Source organism: Branchiostoma belcheri, unplaced genomic scaffold (genome assembly GCF_001625305.1).
Source record: "Branchiostoma belcheri isolate BF01 breed outbred unplaced genomic scaffold, Haploidv18h27 scaffold17, whole genome shotgun sequence".
Classification (NCBI taxonomy): Eukaryota; Metazoa; Chordata; class Leptocardii; order Amphioxiformes; family Branchiostomatidae; genus Branchiostoma; species Branchiostoma belcheri.
In genome coordinates, this window is record NW_017803157.1 from 3,678,831 (window position 1) to 3,700,246 (window position 21,416).

General features: G+C 40.8%; 1 protein-coding gene across 1 annotated transcript in view; it reads right to left on the minus strand.

Annotated features, from left to right (window-relative positions):
* The window catches only part of LOC109466787 (netrin receptor UNC5C-like), a 139,810-nt gene that overhangs the window by 2,162 nt on the left and 116,232 nt on the right, over window positions 1–21,416 (minus strand). The window contains exons 10-14 of the mRNA XM_019764613.1: window positions 15,987–16,049; window positions 10,901–11,338; window positions 4,595–4,863; window positions 4,050–4,289; window positions 2,090–2,236 (exon numbers count right to left, since the gene is read on the minus strand). Of these exons, the coding sequence (XP_019620172.1) occupies window positions 2,090–2,236; window positions 4,050–4,289; window positions 4,595–4,863; window positions 10,901–11,338; window positions 15,987–16,049 (1,157 nt within the window). The remainder of the gene's footprint in view (window positions 1–2,089; window positions 2,237–4,049; window positions 4,290–4,594; window positions 4,864–10,900; window positions 11,339–15,986; window positions 16,050–21,416) is intronic.

Here is a 21,416-nt window from a genome sequence, read left to right on the forward strand (position 1 = left end):
AGTCAAAGCCGGGACAATGAACGTATGATCTGTTTGTACTACACAGACAGGGATCTCCCCAGAAATTCAGAGCAGGGTGGAGGAGGGTGCGAAGCACCCAATGCGGCGGGGGGGAGGTCTGGAGGGGGGGGGAAGCTATTGCATTTTGTCTTTTCCAAACACAAATGGAGGTCATTTCCTGCAACTTCAGTTCTACATTTTCTGTACAACTGCAGATGTAGTAGAAAGGTTCAAGATCTGTACTTAGTTATATATCCTCATGTTCAAAAAAATTCTACCCTTAATTTTGAAAAAATTGGGCATAGGTTCCCCGGATGACCCCTAACCGGGGGCCAACGGTGCTTCCACAAGTTCAACAAGTGAAAAATACATGATACAAAATGTACATGTATTTACTACCTGGAACTTGGAGCAATTTATTCCAAAGATGTTAACTGACATTAATATATTAAAAACTAAACCAAATCCTATTTCTCAAACAAATCACATATTGACACAGCTGAACAAATAAAAATGTGATCATGTTTATAAACTCCACTCAAAAACAATTTTTGAGAGACACTCGGGTCACGGTACTAAGCGTGATAATCTCTAATATCTCATCTGATTCTCCCAATATGTAAAGGGTCTTTACAATGACAGCATCCAACCGCACATACATAGAAACAACAATATTACACAAGAAACCAATTAATTCGGAAAATTTCTCAGTAATGTTTGAAAATTAACCTTACTAAAATATAACTGAATTTTTATTTCAGTTGTAGCCGAAAAAATATTTTTCATGCGTTAAAGTATCGTTTTAGCACTGTAATATGTACTTATTACATGTATCTATACATTTGGATGCTATCTTGACCTTTGACCATTGTTATTGTGACAACAGGTCGGCCATGTTGTCTTTCTCGCCGTGAATTTTCGAGCCGTTTTTTCGAGCAAATTTCAACCGTTTTAAACATTTTACGGCCTCAAAAACTCATATAACGAGGAAAACAAGTTGTAGTTGTTATTTTCATGCGTAACATTTCTTCTGGGGATGGATTATTTTTCCGTCGAGCTGCCGAAAACTTAGCGCCATGCCGCAACCATGCGATCGGGCGCGGCCGGCCGGCGGGAGTTTTACTTTGTATCGGTGAGCTTTCGCGATGTAAACAAAGACAGTCGGAGTTGTTTACATGAAAATTTTGTTGTGAAACGCCAGCGGGGTGTCAGATTTTCTACCAATGACAACGTTTTCTTTGTGGCGTCATGGCGAGATCGACAATTCATCGTCAATTCACAGGATTGCGCTCGATCCACGCCGCCCGACCGAAGAAAATTGGAATGACGAGCACATTTATCGGGGATAAAATCCCCAATTTTGAAAACCGACCGCTAGCCGCTCGAAATTTTTGGTCGGCCCAAAAAAGGCTAGGGTCGGGGGGTTTTTCATAGGGTCGGTCGGGTAACCGGAAACACAACATTTTTTTTCCTAGGCCTTGCTAGATGTCCCCACTGCACTACAAGTGGTTCTTATCACCTCCAAAGTAGCATTCTTCCACTCAAAAGAAATTTTAATGTGTTTTAAATTGTTTCAACAATTGTTTGGTTGTAACAAGTACCTGCAGTTTTCACAACTATTGCTAGATGTCCCCACTGCACTACAAGTGGTTCTTATCACCTTCAAGGTAACATTCTTCCACTCAGAAGAAATTTTAAGTGACATGTGTTTTGCTTCAACAATCTTTTGGTTGTAAAACAGGTGCCTGCAGTTTTCACAACTATTGCTAGATGTCCCCACTGCACTACAAGAATTCTTATCACCTCCAAGGTAGCATTCTTTCATTCAAAAGAAATTTTAAGTGACATGTGTTTTGCTTCAACAATCTTTTGGTTGTAACAAGTATAAATGTACCTGCAGTTTTCACAACTATTGCTAGATGTCCCCACTGCACTACAAGTGGTTCTTATCACCTCCAAGGTAGCATTCTTTCACTCAAAAGACATGTGTTTTGTTTCAAGTCTTTTGGTTGCAACAGGTACCTGCACTCCTGCAGTTTTCACAACTATTGCTAGGTGACCCCACTGCACTAGGATTTAGAAACCTCACCTGGAAGTTGGCGCCAAGTCGGCTCTTCCATCCTGGCAAGGTTTCTTCGATGCTCAGACAAAGGTCTCGGCCGTTGTCCTTGAAGGGCAGAATCTTGGGCGTGTCCAGCATCTGACCCCCCAACATAGCCTCGGACTGTACCACTCCCTAAAAAGGGAAGAAAAAAGAAAATTTTAGATGATGGTAGAAATGAAAGATACATGTAGGAAGAAATGGAAAACAGTCATTGGAGTCGGGGGATCTCGACTTAGTGAGTTATAGCAGTGCAGATTCCTTTTTCAGTTTTTGAAAGATTCAAATCCTTGTAGTCCTAAAATGGTGTATCAATGAATAACAGAAAATAGAATTCTGTCTTATTTCTCTGTTGGAAAATACTTTTGCATCTAAATTGATTGAATAAACAGTGTAGTTTCTTCCTTGCAACACTGATGTTAAAAAAATACTTGTCAAAAATAGCATAAAAATGTAGATTAAAACAAAGTTTTCGTATCCAAAATGATAAAATCTATGCTCTTTTTATCATAATAAGTGACATTGGTACTATACATGACTCTAATTTATACTGTTAAAAATACTTCTATACACTATCAAAACAGCATAAAAATTAAGATTAAAACAAAGGTTGCATACATGTATCCAAATACTAAAATCTATGCTCTTTTTATCGAGGTAAATGACTTTGGTACTACGTGACTCTAATCCACACAATGTTAGCAAACCGACAGAAGTTAAACCCCCGCCAGGTTCCCACATGTTCCCGCTATTTCCAGACCTCCAGACATTTCCCAGGCCCAACAACTTCAAAGCAGGGCTGTTAGCGGCTGCCTGTATTTTCAGTCTACTGTCGAACAGGCCGGACGTTTGTTTCCTCTGCCCTGGGTTACGTCTTGTTAATGTGGGAACGCTTTAAGCAACAGCAAAGTTAGGCCAAATCAATTTCATTTACTGGCTTTAAAAATTGAAAGCTAAAATGGATGGTTATCTGCTTTATTTCAAAGTGTGTGTGTTTGTGCAATAGTGTATTTTTGTAACAAATGCATCTGATTTACTGGTTTAATTAAAATTAATCTTCAAAAATACTGCTAAAATTTGGATTACGTCTTCAACATGGGAACGCTTTCGGCAACGTTAGGCCAAAACAATTTCATTTACTGGCTTACCTTCCAAAAAAAAAAAGAATTGGATGCTAAAATGAAAGGTTATCTGCTTTATTTCAAATGTATTTATACAATTTTCGCATTTTTACCAGGAATTCTAAACTTCCATTTTGAAAGGTTACCTGCATTATTTCAAAGTGTGTGTGTTTCTGAAATACATTTGTAATTTATTTTTGTAACAAATGTATCTGGCCTTAAATTTATGCTAGCAATTCAAGACTTCTATTTTACAAAGTGTACTTCATGAAATGCTCCTCCTTCCTTTTCTGGCCCACCCTAAACCTCACATCCTACATTAACAACAGAACACTTCTAAAAGGAGGGGATGGGCTTTGACAAGGTACAGAGAGTGGGTGCGAAGGACAAATGGCAGACAAAATAGGAGGCTACTTTCTGTCTGAGTCCCCCCTGGGAATTTTGCCATGCAAGCTTTCCTTGGTTTACAATTACATCATGAGAAACTGCAATAGTGATGACAAGAGTTCACTTGAGAAAACCCTGCAACAAGTATTTCACAGAGTGGACTTTCAGGTATCTGTTTTCTTCTCAAGTTTATAATTTACAATGAGACACTTCAATCAAACCAGGAGAAAAACAGTGTCGAAGTTCATATGTTGCACTGTTATAGGAAAGGACGTTTATGTACCTCAAGTTCGACGGAGTTGTCAGCCACACAGTACACGCGGAAGTTGTAGTCTTAACATATTTCTTATGCTGTAATGATAAGTTCACGGTACAGAAGTAACAGTGAAAACAGTGAACACAAAAGTACAGTGAAAATATCAGGAAGGGCCTACATGTACCTCAAGTTCGTCAGAGTTGTCAGCCACACAGTACACACGGAAGTTGTAGTCACCAGACGGCTGAAGAGGCGCAGCGATCACTGCGAGCTTCAGTCTCTTCACGGCCTGTGTGGCGGGCGCGGACTGGCCAATCAGGGCGTAGCGCGAGGAGAGGTGTTCGACCATCACGTGGCAGTCTCGCTCGTCGACCTGGCAGTACGCCGTCGTGTTTAACGTTTCCTCACCAATCAGCACCAAGTTCTGCAATCAATCAATCAATCAATCAATCAATCAATCAATCAATCAATCAATCAATCAATATCTAGAAAGGTAAGATTTGCAAAGCAAATGCATAAGGTTTACCTTCACATGGTCTAGCCTAACAAACTACTGCCAGGTCATTGAACTTATTTCTTTGGACAAGAAGAAGAGAAAAAAGCAGCTGAGCAAAAACAATATATCCAGAAAAAATGGGAAACTAGTTGGAAGCAAATCAAGATCCTTATACTGTATTTCTGGAAAAGCTTAACTAGTAGACTTTTGTCTGGCTGCAGTACCATACTGACCTGCCAGGAGGGGCTTCTGCTTGGATGGCTCTCGCTGGACAACAGTGTTAACTCCCAGTTTCGCTCCCGTAAGCCCGCGGCGTGCCCAAAGGTCACGATGACGGGTTTTCTAAAGTGGAGTCCGTGGGGACCGACCGCGACCACCGGGCCCAAAAGTGTCTGTTTCGCGTTCATTTTTGGTCTGTCTTTTTCCTCGCGCAACACGGCGATAAAAATGTCCTCTGTGTGACCTTCTGTGATGGCTCCATGGGGAATCAGCAGACTCACACCTGTGGGTGGGAGGGGGGGCGAAAAAGAATGTTTCAAGGTCGTTTCAAAACCTGAAGTAATTTTCTAATCTTTAACAAATATTCAAACTTAATGAACTAGGTTATAACAGATATACTCTTTGGAAAACATATGCAAAGTTTACCTGACATCCAGTAACAGTTTGACGTAAAGGACTTTCAAATACAAGCTATTACAATTTGACAAATTTTAAGGCATGATACATTAAATATCAGGATCTGCCCTTCTTTTGCAGTTATGTCTATATATGACCTATCAACTGCTGTTTCTGCAGGATAATGTTAGATTTTTCCACAAGGGCGAGTTTACACCTTCAGAGGCATTGGAATCTTTCCAACTTTGCAAAACATGACACATAATTCAATACTATGAAAAACATTTTATGTCTTTAACAAGCATAGGTTTCACAGGGCTGTCCTTGATGCTACAGTCTTCTTTACATGAGAACCAAGCCCATAATCCCATCTTCTATTCCTTCCCAGCTGTCTTGTAACGTTCCTCATCACCGTCTAAGCTCCTTTAAGTCCAGGTTCGCCCCCCAGGCTTCCTTAATACACTCCCACTTGTCTTAAGGGACAATAAATGCCACCAGTGACGCCCAATTTCTCTCCCGGGCGGTCATGATTGCTGTTGGCATTTTTGGAAGTAACGGTCGACCGAACCCTTTTCCATAAGCCTTGGCCTAGGAAAAAAATGTTGTGTTTCCTGTTTCAGTCCTGAAAAATTAGGGTCGGTAAACTGTATCTGTATAGCCGGTATAACCACCTTTCGGTGTAACACACCAGCTTCGGTAGGTAGGTAGGGATTATCTTTTTTCCTCTTCCTTTCTTTTATTAGACTTTTGCAATTTCTAGTGATCCAACTTATACAATACAGTTTATCAAAGTAAAACTTGTATGAGCACACTTCTATTTTCAATGTCAATGTTGGAAAACCAATTGTACAACGTTTCATCACTCATGTGTCAGGTCATGGAGCTAGAAATGGTTGATCAGCTCAGAAAATGAATGTCCCTTGCAGGGGTCTACCCCCTAAAAAAACAGCATCGGTAGTTTTTTTCTAGGGTCGGTTGGGAAACAGGAAACACAACATTTTTTTTCCAAGGCCCAACAAAGTTGGGGACAGCTCATGAGTGGTTCATTATCTCAGACAGATGACTTGACATTTTCCGAACCATTTCTGCTCAAGTTCCCAATTATGTCACGGCAAGGAGGGTTCAGGATGCCTTCCCAGAAACCATCAGTCCTTGCCCTTGGTGCGACCTTGCCATGTTCTTTTTACCCACCTGTTGTCAACAAGGCTAACGGCCTGACAAACCCAATTGGTAACATCCGTGTCCATAATATCACCAGGGTCCATAATATCGCCACCTTGAGAAATAGTGTGCTTGAAGATATTTTTACTGCAACAAACTTTTGGTATGCACTCCTTCATACATCAAATGTACATACCTAAGGTATGTTGCAGTAAAAATATCTTTAAGCACACTTTTTCTCAAGGTGGCGATATTATGGACCCTGGTGATATTATGGACACAGATGTTAACTTCGTAACTTGGTAACAAGGTTCACAAACCGGGTTTTCCTTACTTTGTGAAATTTGCATCACTTGCAGCTTTTGGGATGGACAGGCATTTTTTTGTGCCAAGTTTTACAAAATCTTTTCCAACAGTACGTTGGCAACAAATCAAAGAGGAACTAGAGTTCGGAGGTCTCATGCCTTCGACAGTGTGATATTGTTTTGGTGGGTGTTGTGTGTGTGTATAGTGTAGGTTTTTTGTGAAGATGATTATCGTAGTGAACGAAGCAACAGACTATTCACCAAGCCTGTACCATGTCTTTCTACGGAAATACAGATCGTAGAATTCGGCAAAAGAAGAGGAGAATTGGCCTGGGGAGTCTGGCCGCGAAAGGTTGTTTTCTTCCCTCCGATACGCGGTGATCCAAACTTCAAAACGGCAAAAACTCCTTCAACTAAATTATTCTTCTATGCAGCCAGTGTTGTTGAAGCGTGCGATGTCCAATACATTGAAGACAATTGCAAGTTACAAAATCACACAAACTGGCCAATTGTTGTGATGGTATGTGGTATGTAAGATAAATGGGTTCCTCCCGGTGAGTTGTATCTCTCTAGCGGGCTATCTGACCCTTTAGCGGCATACTATTCCCTTTATTTTGGCCGTTTTCTACTATTTTTCCAGTGATCCATGGTGCCTGGTAGAAAGTTAATCTTCCTCCACAAAGAGAAACTCATTTATCATATATGCCTTACTTGTTAGAGGGGCCGTCGTATCAAACTTTTAGCAGGAAACAGCCCGACTTTCTATTCCAGCCCGGATAGTGGTATAGATTAGCCCAGGTCCTCCGGGGACGTTCCCAGAGGTACGACTGGCAGGGCTGAGGTCAGCCTCGGGTGACCTACCTAACCGTCCCAGTCTATCCTGTCAATGCAATTTATCCTGGATAGAATTCAAATAAAATATGTATCCTAGTTGCAATTTAACAATCTTCAATTTTTGAACTAGTAGTTATTTACTGGTTATTTCTCAGGTTGGCGACGCAGTTTGGCTATGTTAGTTTTCTTGTGGGGGCCCATCGGACCATAATATGGTCGTGAAAATCTATCCTTTCAATGGCAGGGCTTCTCTATTCCCTCTCCACACGACCCATTATGAAGAAGATTACAGGCATCAAACTCAAAGTCATTCATAGAATACCGCCGTGCTCCTCGCTAAAGCCACAAAGCTTATAAAGATTAGATACTGCTCAATGCGTTCAGACCACTTCCTTCTAGTGACCTGGCCATTGTGTACAGTATACCAACTATGTTATCGATTAAAACAAAGTTTGTGACCTTATATCGGGTTTAAATCTTTAACTCCTGTTGCATTACGATACGATATGCACAAATGTACTACACAAGACTGCACAAATGTACATGCTAAGGTTGTAGGTATTACGGGAAACCTATTCACATTATCCATATTCCAGATTTACCTGGGTGCCAAACTGAGATACTTTGTGTCCAGTGTGCTATGGGTCTGGCAACCAGGCTAATTCCAGATGTTCACACTGGGGGCCACAGACCTGTCAAATAAAGCACGCTCTGCTGGGGCACTGGGCCACTAATGTTTTTTCAACAATTTCAAAGAAAACGTTTTTTCAACTAAAACCAATGTTGACAGCTTCCTGTCTGTAACTTGTTGTTTTAACCTAGATATGAATAGGTTTCCTGTATTCCCTACAACATTAGCGTGTACATTTGTGCAGTCTTGTGTCAGGGTTTACAAATTTTACAAGAGTTATGCAGTTGCTCCAGTACATGTAACAAATATTAATAAAAAGAAAGATTGCCTTTTCTACATTGTACATTATGAATGATGTATCTATGTGTGTTTGAAGGCTGGCCGAGTCGTTAACCCAGCATTAACCCAGTATTAAAACTTTCAGTATTAATGCAGCATTAAGCGCCACTTTCGCCAATTTCGCAAGGATTCTGTTGTTTCAACAAACAGGAAAGTTTTTTCCAGCTTATATCCTTGTGGGCATAAAGCAATGTAATCCACAGAGGGTGGAAACCAAAAAGGTCTAGTGCAGTATGAAAGACATATAGATTTCTCTTATTAATTAATCAAATTGGGTCACAATTTACATAATTAATATCTGTCAATGTTCCTCTTCCTCTTGTTTAAATATGCCACCATTTCAATTGTTCTATCATGGAACGCAGCAGATTTATAGACTTTTGTCATTAATTATGTAAATTAGATTGTGATTTGCATAATTGTCATCTAATTAGGTCAAGCATCACTTAAGCTACCGAGATACCAAAAATAACAACAATCCGTCAACCGGTTCTTGAGCTATCCTACTTCAAACATTTTCAAACAAATGCCTCTGCATTTCCCAAATAAGCTGCTACGGGGCCCAAACTTACGGCACTTCTTTCTGAGCACGAGAGCTACCTACCATCTAAAAATCATGACCCTAGCACGTCCATATCACGAGATTTAAAAACCAGAAGTTTCGCTGCAGTACTTTCTAATTCAATGACGTGGGGACCCCCCACGAAGCCCATATCCGAACTTGACCTTGGTATTGTCAATGGTAACTTGCCAACTAAAAAACATGAACATCCATTTAAAGATTCTCGAGTTATCTTGATGACAAGAAAAAACACAAGAAACAAAGGTCAACTGCAGTGACATAGAAACCCCCACGGGGCCCATCTTTAAACTTGACCTCGGCATTTTCAACGGTAACTTGCCCACTAAAAATAATGAACATCCATTTAAGGATTCTCGAGATATCTTGATGACAAGGAAAAAACACCAAAAACCAAGGTCAACTACAGTGACTTAGGAACCCCCCACGAAGCCCATTTTTAGCCTTGACAATGGCCACCCCTAAATCAACCTGCCTGCCAAAAATCGTGAACCTCGGACCTTGCCTTCAAGAGTTATCGTGCCTAATCTGCCAAACAGTGCAAACCCGATTTCATAACCTTCTCCGAAGGCATAGCCTTCAGTCGAAGGCAAAAAAGTACAACAGTGCAATACAGGTGCAGCAAGGATTCTTGAGCATTTCAACTTCAGTTTGCCAGATGACTTTACTTGAGTTATTTTTTCACTGAGAATGAGATCTCCTTGTTTTTGAACACACACAAAAAAATGCTGCCCAAAAGATTTATGAAATCAATATTTGGCTACCTTCTAAAATTTCAAGCTGCTTGCTCTACACCACAAAATCAACAGCAGAATACCCATAGGGGAAGAGAAACACCAGATCATCCATACTTTATTTGACCTTCGCAATGAAGGACAAATCTAACAAAATGTCAGGTGACACCGGGGGTGACCCTCCCTAATGTCAGGGGTGAAACTAGCAGCACATTCGCAAACACGACAAGAAGGGATGGTGTAACGATGCTCCCATCAGGGAAATTGACTTTGAAAATGTCAGCATGTGGGAACAGACATCAGGAATTAGGCCACAGCAAGTCAATTGTATGGATGACATCCTTCGCAGATTCCAAATCTAATGCCAGCGGGGGGAAAAAAAAGCAAGGCGGGCCGAAAAAAAACAAGGTTCCTTCAATTTAAAATTTTGACTCAATCATTGTACAAAATGGTTTTGATTCAGTGGGAACATCACATATACACAGCCAGCATCACATATATCACTGCATCAAAGTAAGAAACAAAACATTAAATCAGAGGCTTTTCTTGTCTCCTCTCCATAGTTATCTGCCATCCACCTTCCGGCATGGCAACAGACATCTTTGCCCATTTTTGTCGTGTTGACCACTGTCAGAAGGCAAAAAAAATTCTTGTTTTTTTTCCAAAATCAGGCGAAAATTAATGCGCGCACTGATGTCATCCATAAAAATTACTTGCTGTGGCCTTTCCGGGTGCCTTTTACTTTGTGACTCCTTCCGATATGGGTGGGTGGGAAAAGGATGGGATGTCGCCTTCAATGTTTTTTCTACCCATCGACCTTCTCATAGTCTACAGTTTGTTTTTCGGTCCATCGCTTGCAAGATGGCTATTTTATGATAATGTGACTGCTATGAGCATTATGGATACTAGTGTACACACATGAAGCACCTCACACCATATATAAAAAGTTGAAAAGTTGCTAGGCCTGAAAAAAATATTTTTAACGTAAGTGGAGTAAAAACTGTTTAAAAGGTACTAGGAGTGTGGAAAAAAATTAGCAGCCAAAAAAAAATACATTCTATATTGATAAAACCTACTCTTTTCAATTCTGCTCTAGTTTCTGACTTGGTGACTGTACTTTTAGCAAAAAGTTTAGTTCTAAACTTTGGAAAAATGGCTTACAAAACCCTATATCGATAAAACCTACTCTAGCCATCTTTTCACTTCCATTCTAGTTTTTAAATTTTCAACACTTGACACTTACAGGAACAAGTTGAGTCCTAAAATTTACCAGTTTTACACATCCCTAGCATCTTTCCAAATCTAAAGCCCCTAAAATAACGATAGCGTGTCTTTCTCACCTGATTCCTCTATTGCTAACCTCCCGCCCTCTGTGCCTATCGTGCCACAGGCCGCAAACGCCGGGTCTACGTAAGACGGAAGAATCTTCGCCAAGTTTTCCGCGTCGTAGATCGAGCTCGGTCTCCGGGTGTTCGTACCAACATCGGACATTTCCGGCGTACTCGGCTGCATGTCCGGCAGACTGTTACTCATGATCTGCGCGTTACGCTGGAGGGTGGACATGTTGCTGGGCGTCGCCGACCGGTTGCTAGGAGTGACGGGGCGGTTCATGGGCACGTCGGGCGGAACGACCTTGATCTTGAGGCTGTTGTTGCTATGGAGAGGGGACATCGTCATGGGGATTTTGTCGTCGGAGAAGGCCAGGGTCGGCATGACCGGAAAACCGCGGACGTTTCCGGTGGACCGCGTGAGATCAGGCTGAGCCACGTAGCTGTGATCTGTTCGGAGAAAAAAAGAGAGAATCTATGAAGAACGGTACTCAAAAACACTTTGTATTCCTTCCGCATTATTGAAAGATCTAGTTTCTAACACTTTTAACACTTGTAACAGCTTTTTTCAGTAAACAAGTTTGGGGAGGAAGAAAAAGAAGATCTATTAAAAAAAGAAAATCTATGAAAACACTTCGGCAAAAGCGCCAGCTACATTGGCTATATATAGCAGTGAGAAGCAGAACTCCAGTCAGAAGCTCTGAGGAAGGTGCCTGATAGACATCAAAACTTAAGCAAGGTGAGAGTCTTTACTGGTTGTGTAAAAGAAAATCCCAATGTCCTATGAAGAATGCTGCAAAGGGTCCGTGACAAACACTTCTTTGTAGAACTTCTGCCTTATTGAAAGATCAAGTTTCTAACAGCATTTTAAGTTTAGGAAGGAAGTCAAGAAGACTTTCTTTAAAAAAAACTTCAAGGCACATACATAGAATATAGGGAGGGCCCAAAAGCTTCCTATACCTGTTTTTAAACCATGCCAACTTTGGCATTTGAGTCCTTCCTTTTTTTTTTCATTACAAAGTTGACATATTAAGACCTAACACTGAAATGGATACTGCCTGGCCAATTTTATACTGTCTTAGCAGCAATCAAAAGACCTGCTTAGGTCGCAAAACCTAACAATCTTCAGGTTTTGCAACCGACTTCCTAACATCTCGATACTTCTGCATTCAAGCCGAACCTTCCACTAAGATCGATGTTGTGTTCGAACCGAAACGAATCCATTGGTCCCCTCTAACACATCGGCAGGCCTCCCTTCATACCAACATTTCACTTTTATTGTCCGCCCCAATTGGAGAGATTGCCCATTACAGTGTAGCGTCTCCCGGCTAAAGACGGGGCTGGTCCAGTAACAAGGAAGGGGAAGGGAGATGAACTAAAAATTCTTCAGTTTTGTAGGCAAATTTCTAAAATTTTGGAGCACAATTCTTTGAAATTTTTATCATGGATACCACATTGCAGACTTACAGTGTCTGAATTGAGTAGTTATTTACAATGAATGGTTTTTATGTAGCCAGTCGTTCTTAAACATAAGAAAACATCAATATCTTCAGATCAATAAAAATTGAATTTGACTCTCTTCATTGCTGTACAATTACTTCTTGGATACTCAACATAACTGCAAATATATCTGCCCTTGAAAATTTATAATAGTCAATGAGGGTGTGTCTAACACTTAATTTTTTTTCTTTACCAATATCATTTTAGTAAAACAGAAAGGAAGCAAAACTTCACCCAGAACTCAAACACTTAGGAAAAACAACTGTTATAGACGGACCACCATCTCCAATGTATCCTACACTTGTATTTATGTATGCTGAAAAGGCCCTTAGAAAGTCGTAAGGCATTAGTATGGCCACCCTGACAAGACAGATCACTGGAAAGCCCTCTCCCCTCTCCTTAGCTTCTGACTGAGCCCTCCCGGAGGACTACAATTCTTCCTGAGGCCATAGCAAGTTAATTCTATGGATGACATCCTCTGCCAACTCAAAATTTAATGCGATAGGGTGGAAAAGAACAAGGCGGACCAAAAAACAAGATTTCTATATTTTCAACTTTTGAGATCATAAGCCTTGTTCAACAAGATTTTTTTAAAATTCAGCGGCAACATCACATATAAAGGAATAAAGTACAACAAACATTAAATCAGAGCCTTGTCTTGTTTCCTTTCTTCACATTTATCTGTCATCCAAGTTCCGGCATGGCTACAGACATATTCAGCCATTTTTGGCATGTCGTCCACTGTCATAGGACAACAAAATTTGTTTTTTCTTCCCCAAAATTGGGCAAAAATCAATATGCGCTGATGTCATCCATAAGAATGACTTGCCGTGGCCTGACTTTACGAATCGATTGGCAAACTGCCTTAGAACGCATCACCCCGGCGCAGTGCTTGCGAACATAAAGGATATAGGGGGTAACTACCAAGCAGTAACCGAACTGCGATCGTCAAAGGTCAGGCGTGTTGGAACACATCGGGGAGACGTTTTTCTTTTAAGTACAGCTCCTCGCAGCCTTGTGTAACGTAGTAAATCACCATCTTACCGATCATTTATACCCTAGCAGTGAGAAAGCGCTATCCTGCCTTCTTTTTTATGGCGGAAGTAAATTTTCTTTAAATGGAGAGCTATCGCTAATGGCCGAGGGAAGGTTCTTAGCTGAATTAAGCACTAAGCCTTAGGAGGACGTTTTGGGGGGAGAGTACTTAGTCTGTTAGTGGATTGGATCACCGGTGTTGTGGGTTTGTGTGAGCTGAATGTGAGTTGAGGAGTTTAGTATGATTACAGCAGGCACAATGTCGTTCTTTATCCACCTTGGATGGCAGTGTTATGGGAAAAGGCTTGAAGTATAAGACAGGTGGTAAAAGTCTAGAGTCTTCGTGTGCCTCTACAAATGCTGGCAGATGGAAACATCGTGGAGTTTAGTATGATTACGGCAGGCACAATGTTGTTCTTTATCCACCTTGGACGGCAGTGTTATAGGAGAGGCTTGTGAAGTATATAAGACGGTGGTCAAATTCTAGAGTCTTCATGTGCATCTACAAATGCTAGCAGATGAAAACATTGTGGAGTTAAGTATAATTATGGCTGGAACCATGTCGTTCTTTATCCACCTTGGATGGCACTGTTATGGGAAAGGCTTGTAAAGTATAAGACGGCGTGGGTAAAGTCTAGAGTTGTCAATGTGCGCATCTACGAATGTTAGCAGATGGAAAACATTGTGGAGTTTAGTATAATTATGGCTGGAACCATGTCGTTCTTTATCCACCTTGGATGGCACTGTTATGGGGAAAGGCTTGAAGTATAAGACGGTGGTAAAATTCTAGAGTCTATGTGCACATCTACAAATGCTGGCAGATGGAAACATTGTGGAGTTTAGTATGATTACAGCAGGCACAATGTCGTTCTTTATCCACCTTGGATGGCAGTGTTATGGGGAAAGGCTTGAAGTATAAGACTGGGTGGTAAAATTCTAGAGTCTATGTGCGCATCTACAAATGCTAGCAGATGAAAACATTGTGGAGTTTGGTATGATTACAGCAGGCACAATGTTGTTCTTTATAATTATCCACCTTGGATGGCACTGTTATGGGGAAAGGCTTGAAGTATAAGACAGGGTGGTAAAAGTCTAGAGTCTTCATGCGCATCTACAAATGCTAGTAGATGAAAACATCGTGGAGTTAAGTATAATTATGGCTGGAACCATGTCGTTCTTTATCCACCTTGGATGGCAGTGTTATGGGAAAGGCTTGTAAAGTATAAGACGGCGTGGGTAAAGTCTAGAGTTGTCAATGTGCGCATCTACGAATGCTAGCAGATGGAAAACATTGTGGAGTTTAGTATGATTACAGCGGGCACAATGTCATTCTTTATCCACCTTGGATGGCACTGTTATGGGGAAAGGCTTGTGAAGTATATAAGACAGGTGGTAAAATTCTAGAGTCTATGTGCGTATCTACAAATGCTAGTAGATGAAAAAATCATGGAGTTTAGTATGATTGCAACTGGAACCATGTTGTTCTTTATCCACCTTGGATGGCAGTGTTATGGGAAAGGCTTGTAAAGTATAAGACGGCGTGGGTAAAGTCTAGAGTCTACGTGTGCCTCTACAAATGCTAGTAGATGGAAACATTGTGGAGTTTAGTATGATTACAGGTGGAACCATGTCGTTCTTTATCCACCTTGGATGGCAGTGTTATGGGAAAGGCTTGAAGTATAAGACAGGGTGGTAAAATTCTAGAGTCTACATGCGCATCTACAAATGCTAGCAGATGAAAACATTGTGGAGTTTAGTATGATTACAGGTGGAACCATGCCATTCTTTATCCACCTTGGATGGCAGTGTTATGGGGAAAGGCTTGAAGTATAAGACGGTGGTAAAATTCTAGAGTCTACGTGCGCATCTACGAATGCTAGCAGATGAAAACATTGTGGAGTTTAGTATGATTACAACTGGAACCATGTCGTTCTTTATCCACCTTGGATGGCACTGTTATGGGGAAAGGCTTGAAGTATAAGACAGGGTGGTAAAATTCTAGAGTCTTCATGCGCATCTACAAATGCTGGCAGATACAAACAGGTTAGGGAACAGCTTCTGAAGTATAAGATGGGGTGGTAAAAGTCTACAGTCCTTGACGTGTGCATCTACAAACGCTAGCAGATGAAAACAGAGTGGAATTCCTGTGATGAAAGTGGAGCACTGGAAATTTTAGTTTTAAGATTGGGTGCTGTGAATTTGGACTCGTTACGTGGACATCCACTGGGCTTACTTGGATAGATACTTAGGCCACACTGGGTCCATTTCTTGGCTCTCAGATTTAGAAAAAAAGTTCTGCTGAACTGAAACATAATGGCAGAACCCAAAATTCTAGATCTTTCTAGACTGATCACGAGAAGTAAAATATATTTCAGCTTTCGTTCCGTTCGCAGATCGCTGGCAATGTTCTTTGGAATGTCAAAGAACCAAGGAAATGGACTGGTGTAGGTTTAGGTAAAGGAGATGTAAGGATGTAAAACATAAGGGACCATGTGGGCTTATGTAAGGATAGAGTTAGGGAGATGTAAGGATGTAAAATGGGGCACTGTGAAGTTGGACTCACCAGGAGGATATCCATAGGGCTTGCCTGGATCCACAGTAAGGGCTGCGGATGAGGAGGTCATGTCTATAAAGGATAACAAAAAAACAAACAAAATATGTAAAATGCAACAACTTGAAAAGTTTTTATTTTTTATGTTTTTTTTAAAAGTTGGGATGAAGTGGAGCATGATAAAATGAAGGAATGATGAAGTTAATTAATAAACAATTAAAAATGTACGTAAGTGAAGAGTGGAGGATAGTCACTGATTTGCTATTATTGGTACTGTATGATGTATCTAACTATGGTCTCTACTTCTCTATACTAGGACCAACTAAAATTTACACTGTTTTCTACCTGTAATATCTTGAAAATTGAAAACGAAAGCAAGGCTATTCGTATATCGTCCTACATGCTCTAATTTCTACAGACCACTTGGATTTTGTCAAAGCTATACATTGTACAACAAAACTATTCAACCACCAATTCCAAAAAAACTGCACAGCAATGAGAATGAATAAGTACCCTCTGACCAGACCCTAATACATTTTCAAACCACCATGTCAAAGAAACCGACCCAAAATCCAATCGCCAAGGAAACGGGGGCTTTTGAGGGATGAGTTTCTCCTCCTCTCGTGACCCGGTACCTGCCCCAGCGGCCCTGTTATCTCATAGTACAGTGTCAGATTCATGTCCTGACGGCAAAAGGTGGAGCAATTTCGACAAAAATCATTTCCGCGGAACAGTGATGAATTACAGGCACTAATCCGCTAGCAAACCTGCGACCTTTTAATCCCACCGTTCTCCCGCCAACACGAACTCTCAATTTTTCCTATGAATTTCTGTCAAGCTGCCGTCGGACCTTGCGTAAAAGTTGGCATGGGTAAGGTACAAGGGTACGCAACATGGCCCCGACTTTGGGGCAACAATCACGGAATAGGTAGAGGGTCAAGTTTCCACTATTAATTAGAATCTGAACTTTGAACTTCAGTTGTTAGCGACCCTGAATCTGGACTAAGAGGTTGGGAGTTCGAATCCCGGCTGTTACTGGATAGGGTCGCAGTCCTTAGGACGGGACATTAAACCTTGGTCAACGTTTGTGCTTGTCGAAAAGAGCTAGGGGAATTTCCCCTGTACAATTAACCTGTAAATACTGTACATACCGTCTGTCTTCTCTGTTACGACCAGTCGAAGATGAGCTCTTCAGTGAGCTAAAACTGGTTCAAAATCATTTTTAACTTTTTTTTCCATTGTACAACGTAGGAGAAAGCACACACTTTTGTGAAAGGCAGTAGCTGAGATATAATCAATATGTGCGAGCGAAGCTTCGGTATCGCCTTATGCCTGCAATTACAGCTTTAGAATACAGGCCACAGGGTCACCTTGAGGTGTTTGACCTTGTACGACATCCGTGTCGCTGTCTTGTGGAGGTCACTAATCTGACATTGACGACACTGGTGTCGTATTACGTTAATACGGAGGTTGGGATTATATTACACACCACCGTCAATGGGAAACACGAACGGTGGCACCAAATTGAAAATTGATGAAGAAAAGGCTGATAAAAAATCCGACAGAGGCGGGAACGATAAGAGTAGGATTAGCTTTAACCCCACGCAGAAGGTGAAACGGGTCGTTGGTCCGTGTTACAAAAGTTATTTTTGGCGAACCACATATCGGCGATAACATCCTAACATACGCGCAGACTATAAATGAAGTGACATCGTGAAAAACTGTTGGAAACGGTTGGAAGCGGTTGGAAAAACTGTGCGAAGAATACGATCACATAAAGTGACTATCGCCTTATAATATTTATCGTGTATTGAGACTGTGGAGGCAGATTGTTCATTTATTAGCCGTTTTGCCAGCACAAAACGGGAGACCAGGGCCATTGTATCAGTTCCAATGAGAGTTTTATTTCAACCTACTTCAGTTTACGGCGAGAGTTTTGGTGTTATGACGCGGGAAATTGCCCGAATTTGCTGCAGAACATGAAGCCAATAACAATGAACCTGATTCGGACTGCTATAAAAGTTTTAGGTGCCAATAAAACTGCCACACACCATCACACCAACTAGTGCTGTACCTAGAGTTGGGAATTATAAACTGAAATTGTGAGTTAGGAAGTTAGGCCACACTAATCTAGTTTGCAGCTTTTTTGATTTAAGAAAAAAAGCAATGTTAATGTTACTATCAATTATGAAGATTAAGACAACACCTCAGTCTAATTGTACACTGGTTCAAATGGTGGATATGGTCAGATTTAAGTTTTCTTTCTAGCACTCTACGATTTGTTTTAACTTTCTTCTCTGCCTTTGTGGCCCAAACTGTTTTTATTTTGTCCAAGGCACATTGACTTAATGTCTTTCAAACATATGACAGAAAATTTACAGTGTCTTGAAGTCTTTGTTTCATCTGAAGATGTTTACAAAAATACCAGTATGTTTCTTTTCTTTAACTGGTACTAGTCTTGCGTGATTTTGAATTTCCTTGTTGTTGATTTCGTAAACTTTGTTTGAAAAACAAAGATGCCTGACAATTATTCCAACAACACTAGTGTCGTGCTTTTGACTTTCCTTGCTGCTGGTTTCAGAAACTTTGTTTAAAAAAAAAAACAAAGATGCCTGACAATTATTCCAACAGCACGTGCTTTTGAATTTCCTTGCTGTTGATTTCAGTAACTTTGTTGAAGAAAACAAAGATGTCTGACAATTATTCCAACAACACTAGTGTTGTGCTCTTAAATTTCTTTGCTGTTGATTTCAGAAACTTAAAACAAGACAATTAACCCTGCGTTATACAGCACCCATTTTCTATTCTGGCAACAATTCACCCGCGATTTCCCCGATCGCAACCTCTCCTCGACTTCTAGCCTCAAAATTTACGACGTCATTAGTCAATAAACGCGCTGTATCCCTACAAATGGGGGATTCGGAACGGTTTATGAGAAAAATGATGGATGCCCCTCCCCTGCACACATACATTAGGTGAGACGTACGACTGCCATCACACACACACAAGCTCGGTGACATACGATGCTTCACTCCGTAAACTACGCCTTCCCGTAACTTTCGCACAAAAGTTTGCAATCTGTGCCGCATGGGGTCTTCGGGAAGAAAGAAAAGAGTCACGTATGATTCAGAATATGTAACTTACAAATTAAACAACAGGGTTGGAACAGATTGAAACTGTTGTCAGTCAAAAAGTTTGTAAAAAAAATAGTTCTGGTTACAGTGAAATAGTATGAAGGGTAGAAATGTTGTGAAATAATTAAAATCGGTATAATTACAGACATTATATATAACGTTAAAACTCTTGATATGACAGTTCATGAAGCATTTATGCTCACAAGTGTGATTTATGAAAACAGATGGACAGCAGGACAGATGGGACATTGGAGGGAAGAGTCATAACATCATGGAATGAAAGAAACCATTGAAATAAATGCAAAGAACCCATGATAAACCATCTGGAAAAGTTCTATCGAATCTCAGGATTTGCTTTGAGGAACAACGATTCTGATATTTCCTGTCATTATTCTAGATCAAGGAGAGATCGCTAACGTGCCCCCCTCTGAAAACAAAGCTGTCAAATTAGCGTGCTAATGTAATAAAACACCATAAAAATGTGCCATCTAATAGAATTTCGGATCACCTTCACGACAAGGTCAAGCAGTCCAAGATGGAGGTCAGGGGAAAACGTGCTTCCGGACCCAATCCTTGGATGAACCATCAACACCAAGTACCATAAAACTTTACAAAAACGACATTTCGTGCACCGACCTTCCCCCAACTGACAAATACGCTCATCGAGTTTTATGGAAGGATCATTTTGGAGCGTGCGAGTGAGGAGGGGGAGATGGAAAGAATGATGGTGGTGGGCTGATGAGAAGCCCTGGACAGTGAGTGTTTGGACAGACAGTGATCTAGCCAGACTGAATTTTTTTTCCCCGTCATTTCAATTTTGTTTGATGTAACATCATGTTGAGTGCCAAAGAGTTGAGGGATCACACTGAAGGCATGACAATCCTAGGGGTTCGTGGGGGCATGCTCCTCTGGGAAAATGTTGAAATCTTGACCCTATGAAACGTCATTCCCTGCATTTTGGGGGGCAAATTTTGCTGGTAGGCTAAGCTTAGTTTAATGACATCTCTTTCTATATCTTTACACATTTTTGTCCATCAAAGATGATGAATTGAGCCACATTTTTGTCCATAAAAAGTAACGAAATTCCGTATGACGAAAAGACAGATGCTGGCTAAGAACACTGGGTGGTGAAGACTGAAGAGGAAAAAAAGTGGGGAGGGAACTCACAAATGTTCTGGTGGCAGGGATAGTGGGGGAAGTAGGAGGCCGGGACCTGGACAGGATACACCGACTCCGAGGACACAAAGTCGTCTTCATCTGAAGGAGAGGGAGAGGTGATGCAGGCAGTGCATGCTGGGAGGAGAGCAAGGGATGCTGGGAAGGAGAGCAAAGGATGCTGGGAAGGCAAGCATGCAGAGGCAGCCCTGAGAGAAAGGCAGCAAGCACACACCATGCAATTACAGGAAAAATCCCATGGCCATGCTTGCCAAGCTTTTAACATATCTACAGCCATAAATTGTAGATCAGTACAAAATTTTCTGACTTGGAAACCATCATATAAGGATGCACCGACATTTACACAAAGCATTAGACTCCTTTATCAAAAATTGTTCAGGCTGCATTCCAGTTCAGAAACTCCTATTTTAAAAAATGTATATAGGCTGCTTTATGTGTAGTTACTAGTTAACGCTCTATGTTCCTTGTCTGTACACTATGGGTATAATCCTGAATATAAAGAGATTCATTCATTCAAGAGAGTATTCAAAGCTCATATCTCTGAGTCATCAAAATACATTAGATACATGTAGATGCTTGACATTTAGAGTTTGCAGGCATCATAATCTAATTTTCCACCCAACTACCCCAAGGAAGAAGGAAAAAAACGAAAAGTCAGAGATTAATATGCGACAACCGCACATCCTACTCCCCAGGCCTAGGGAAAAAAATGTTGTGTTTCCTGTTTCAGTCCTAAAAAATTAGGGTCGGTAGGTAGGGATTATCTTGTTTTTTTCTTCTTCTCTAAATTGGCGATCTCTAGTGATACATTTGCATCAGTAGAGCCTAGGGAAAAAAATGTGTTTCCTGTTTCAGTCCTGAAAAAAATTTGGGTCAGTAGGTAGGGATTATCTTCTTTTCTTTCTTTCTTTTAGACTAAATTGGCGATCTCTAGCGATACAGTCTTAAAAAAGAGTAAAACTTGCATAAGGGCACTTACAAAATGTATATTTTCAATGTCAATGTTGGACAACCAATTGTACAACATTTCATCACTCGGGTGTCAGATTATGGAGCTAAAAAAGATCATTCAGCTCGAAATATTCAATTCCCTTTTTGGGGTCCACACAAAGAAGGCTAGGGTCGGCAGTTT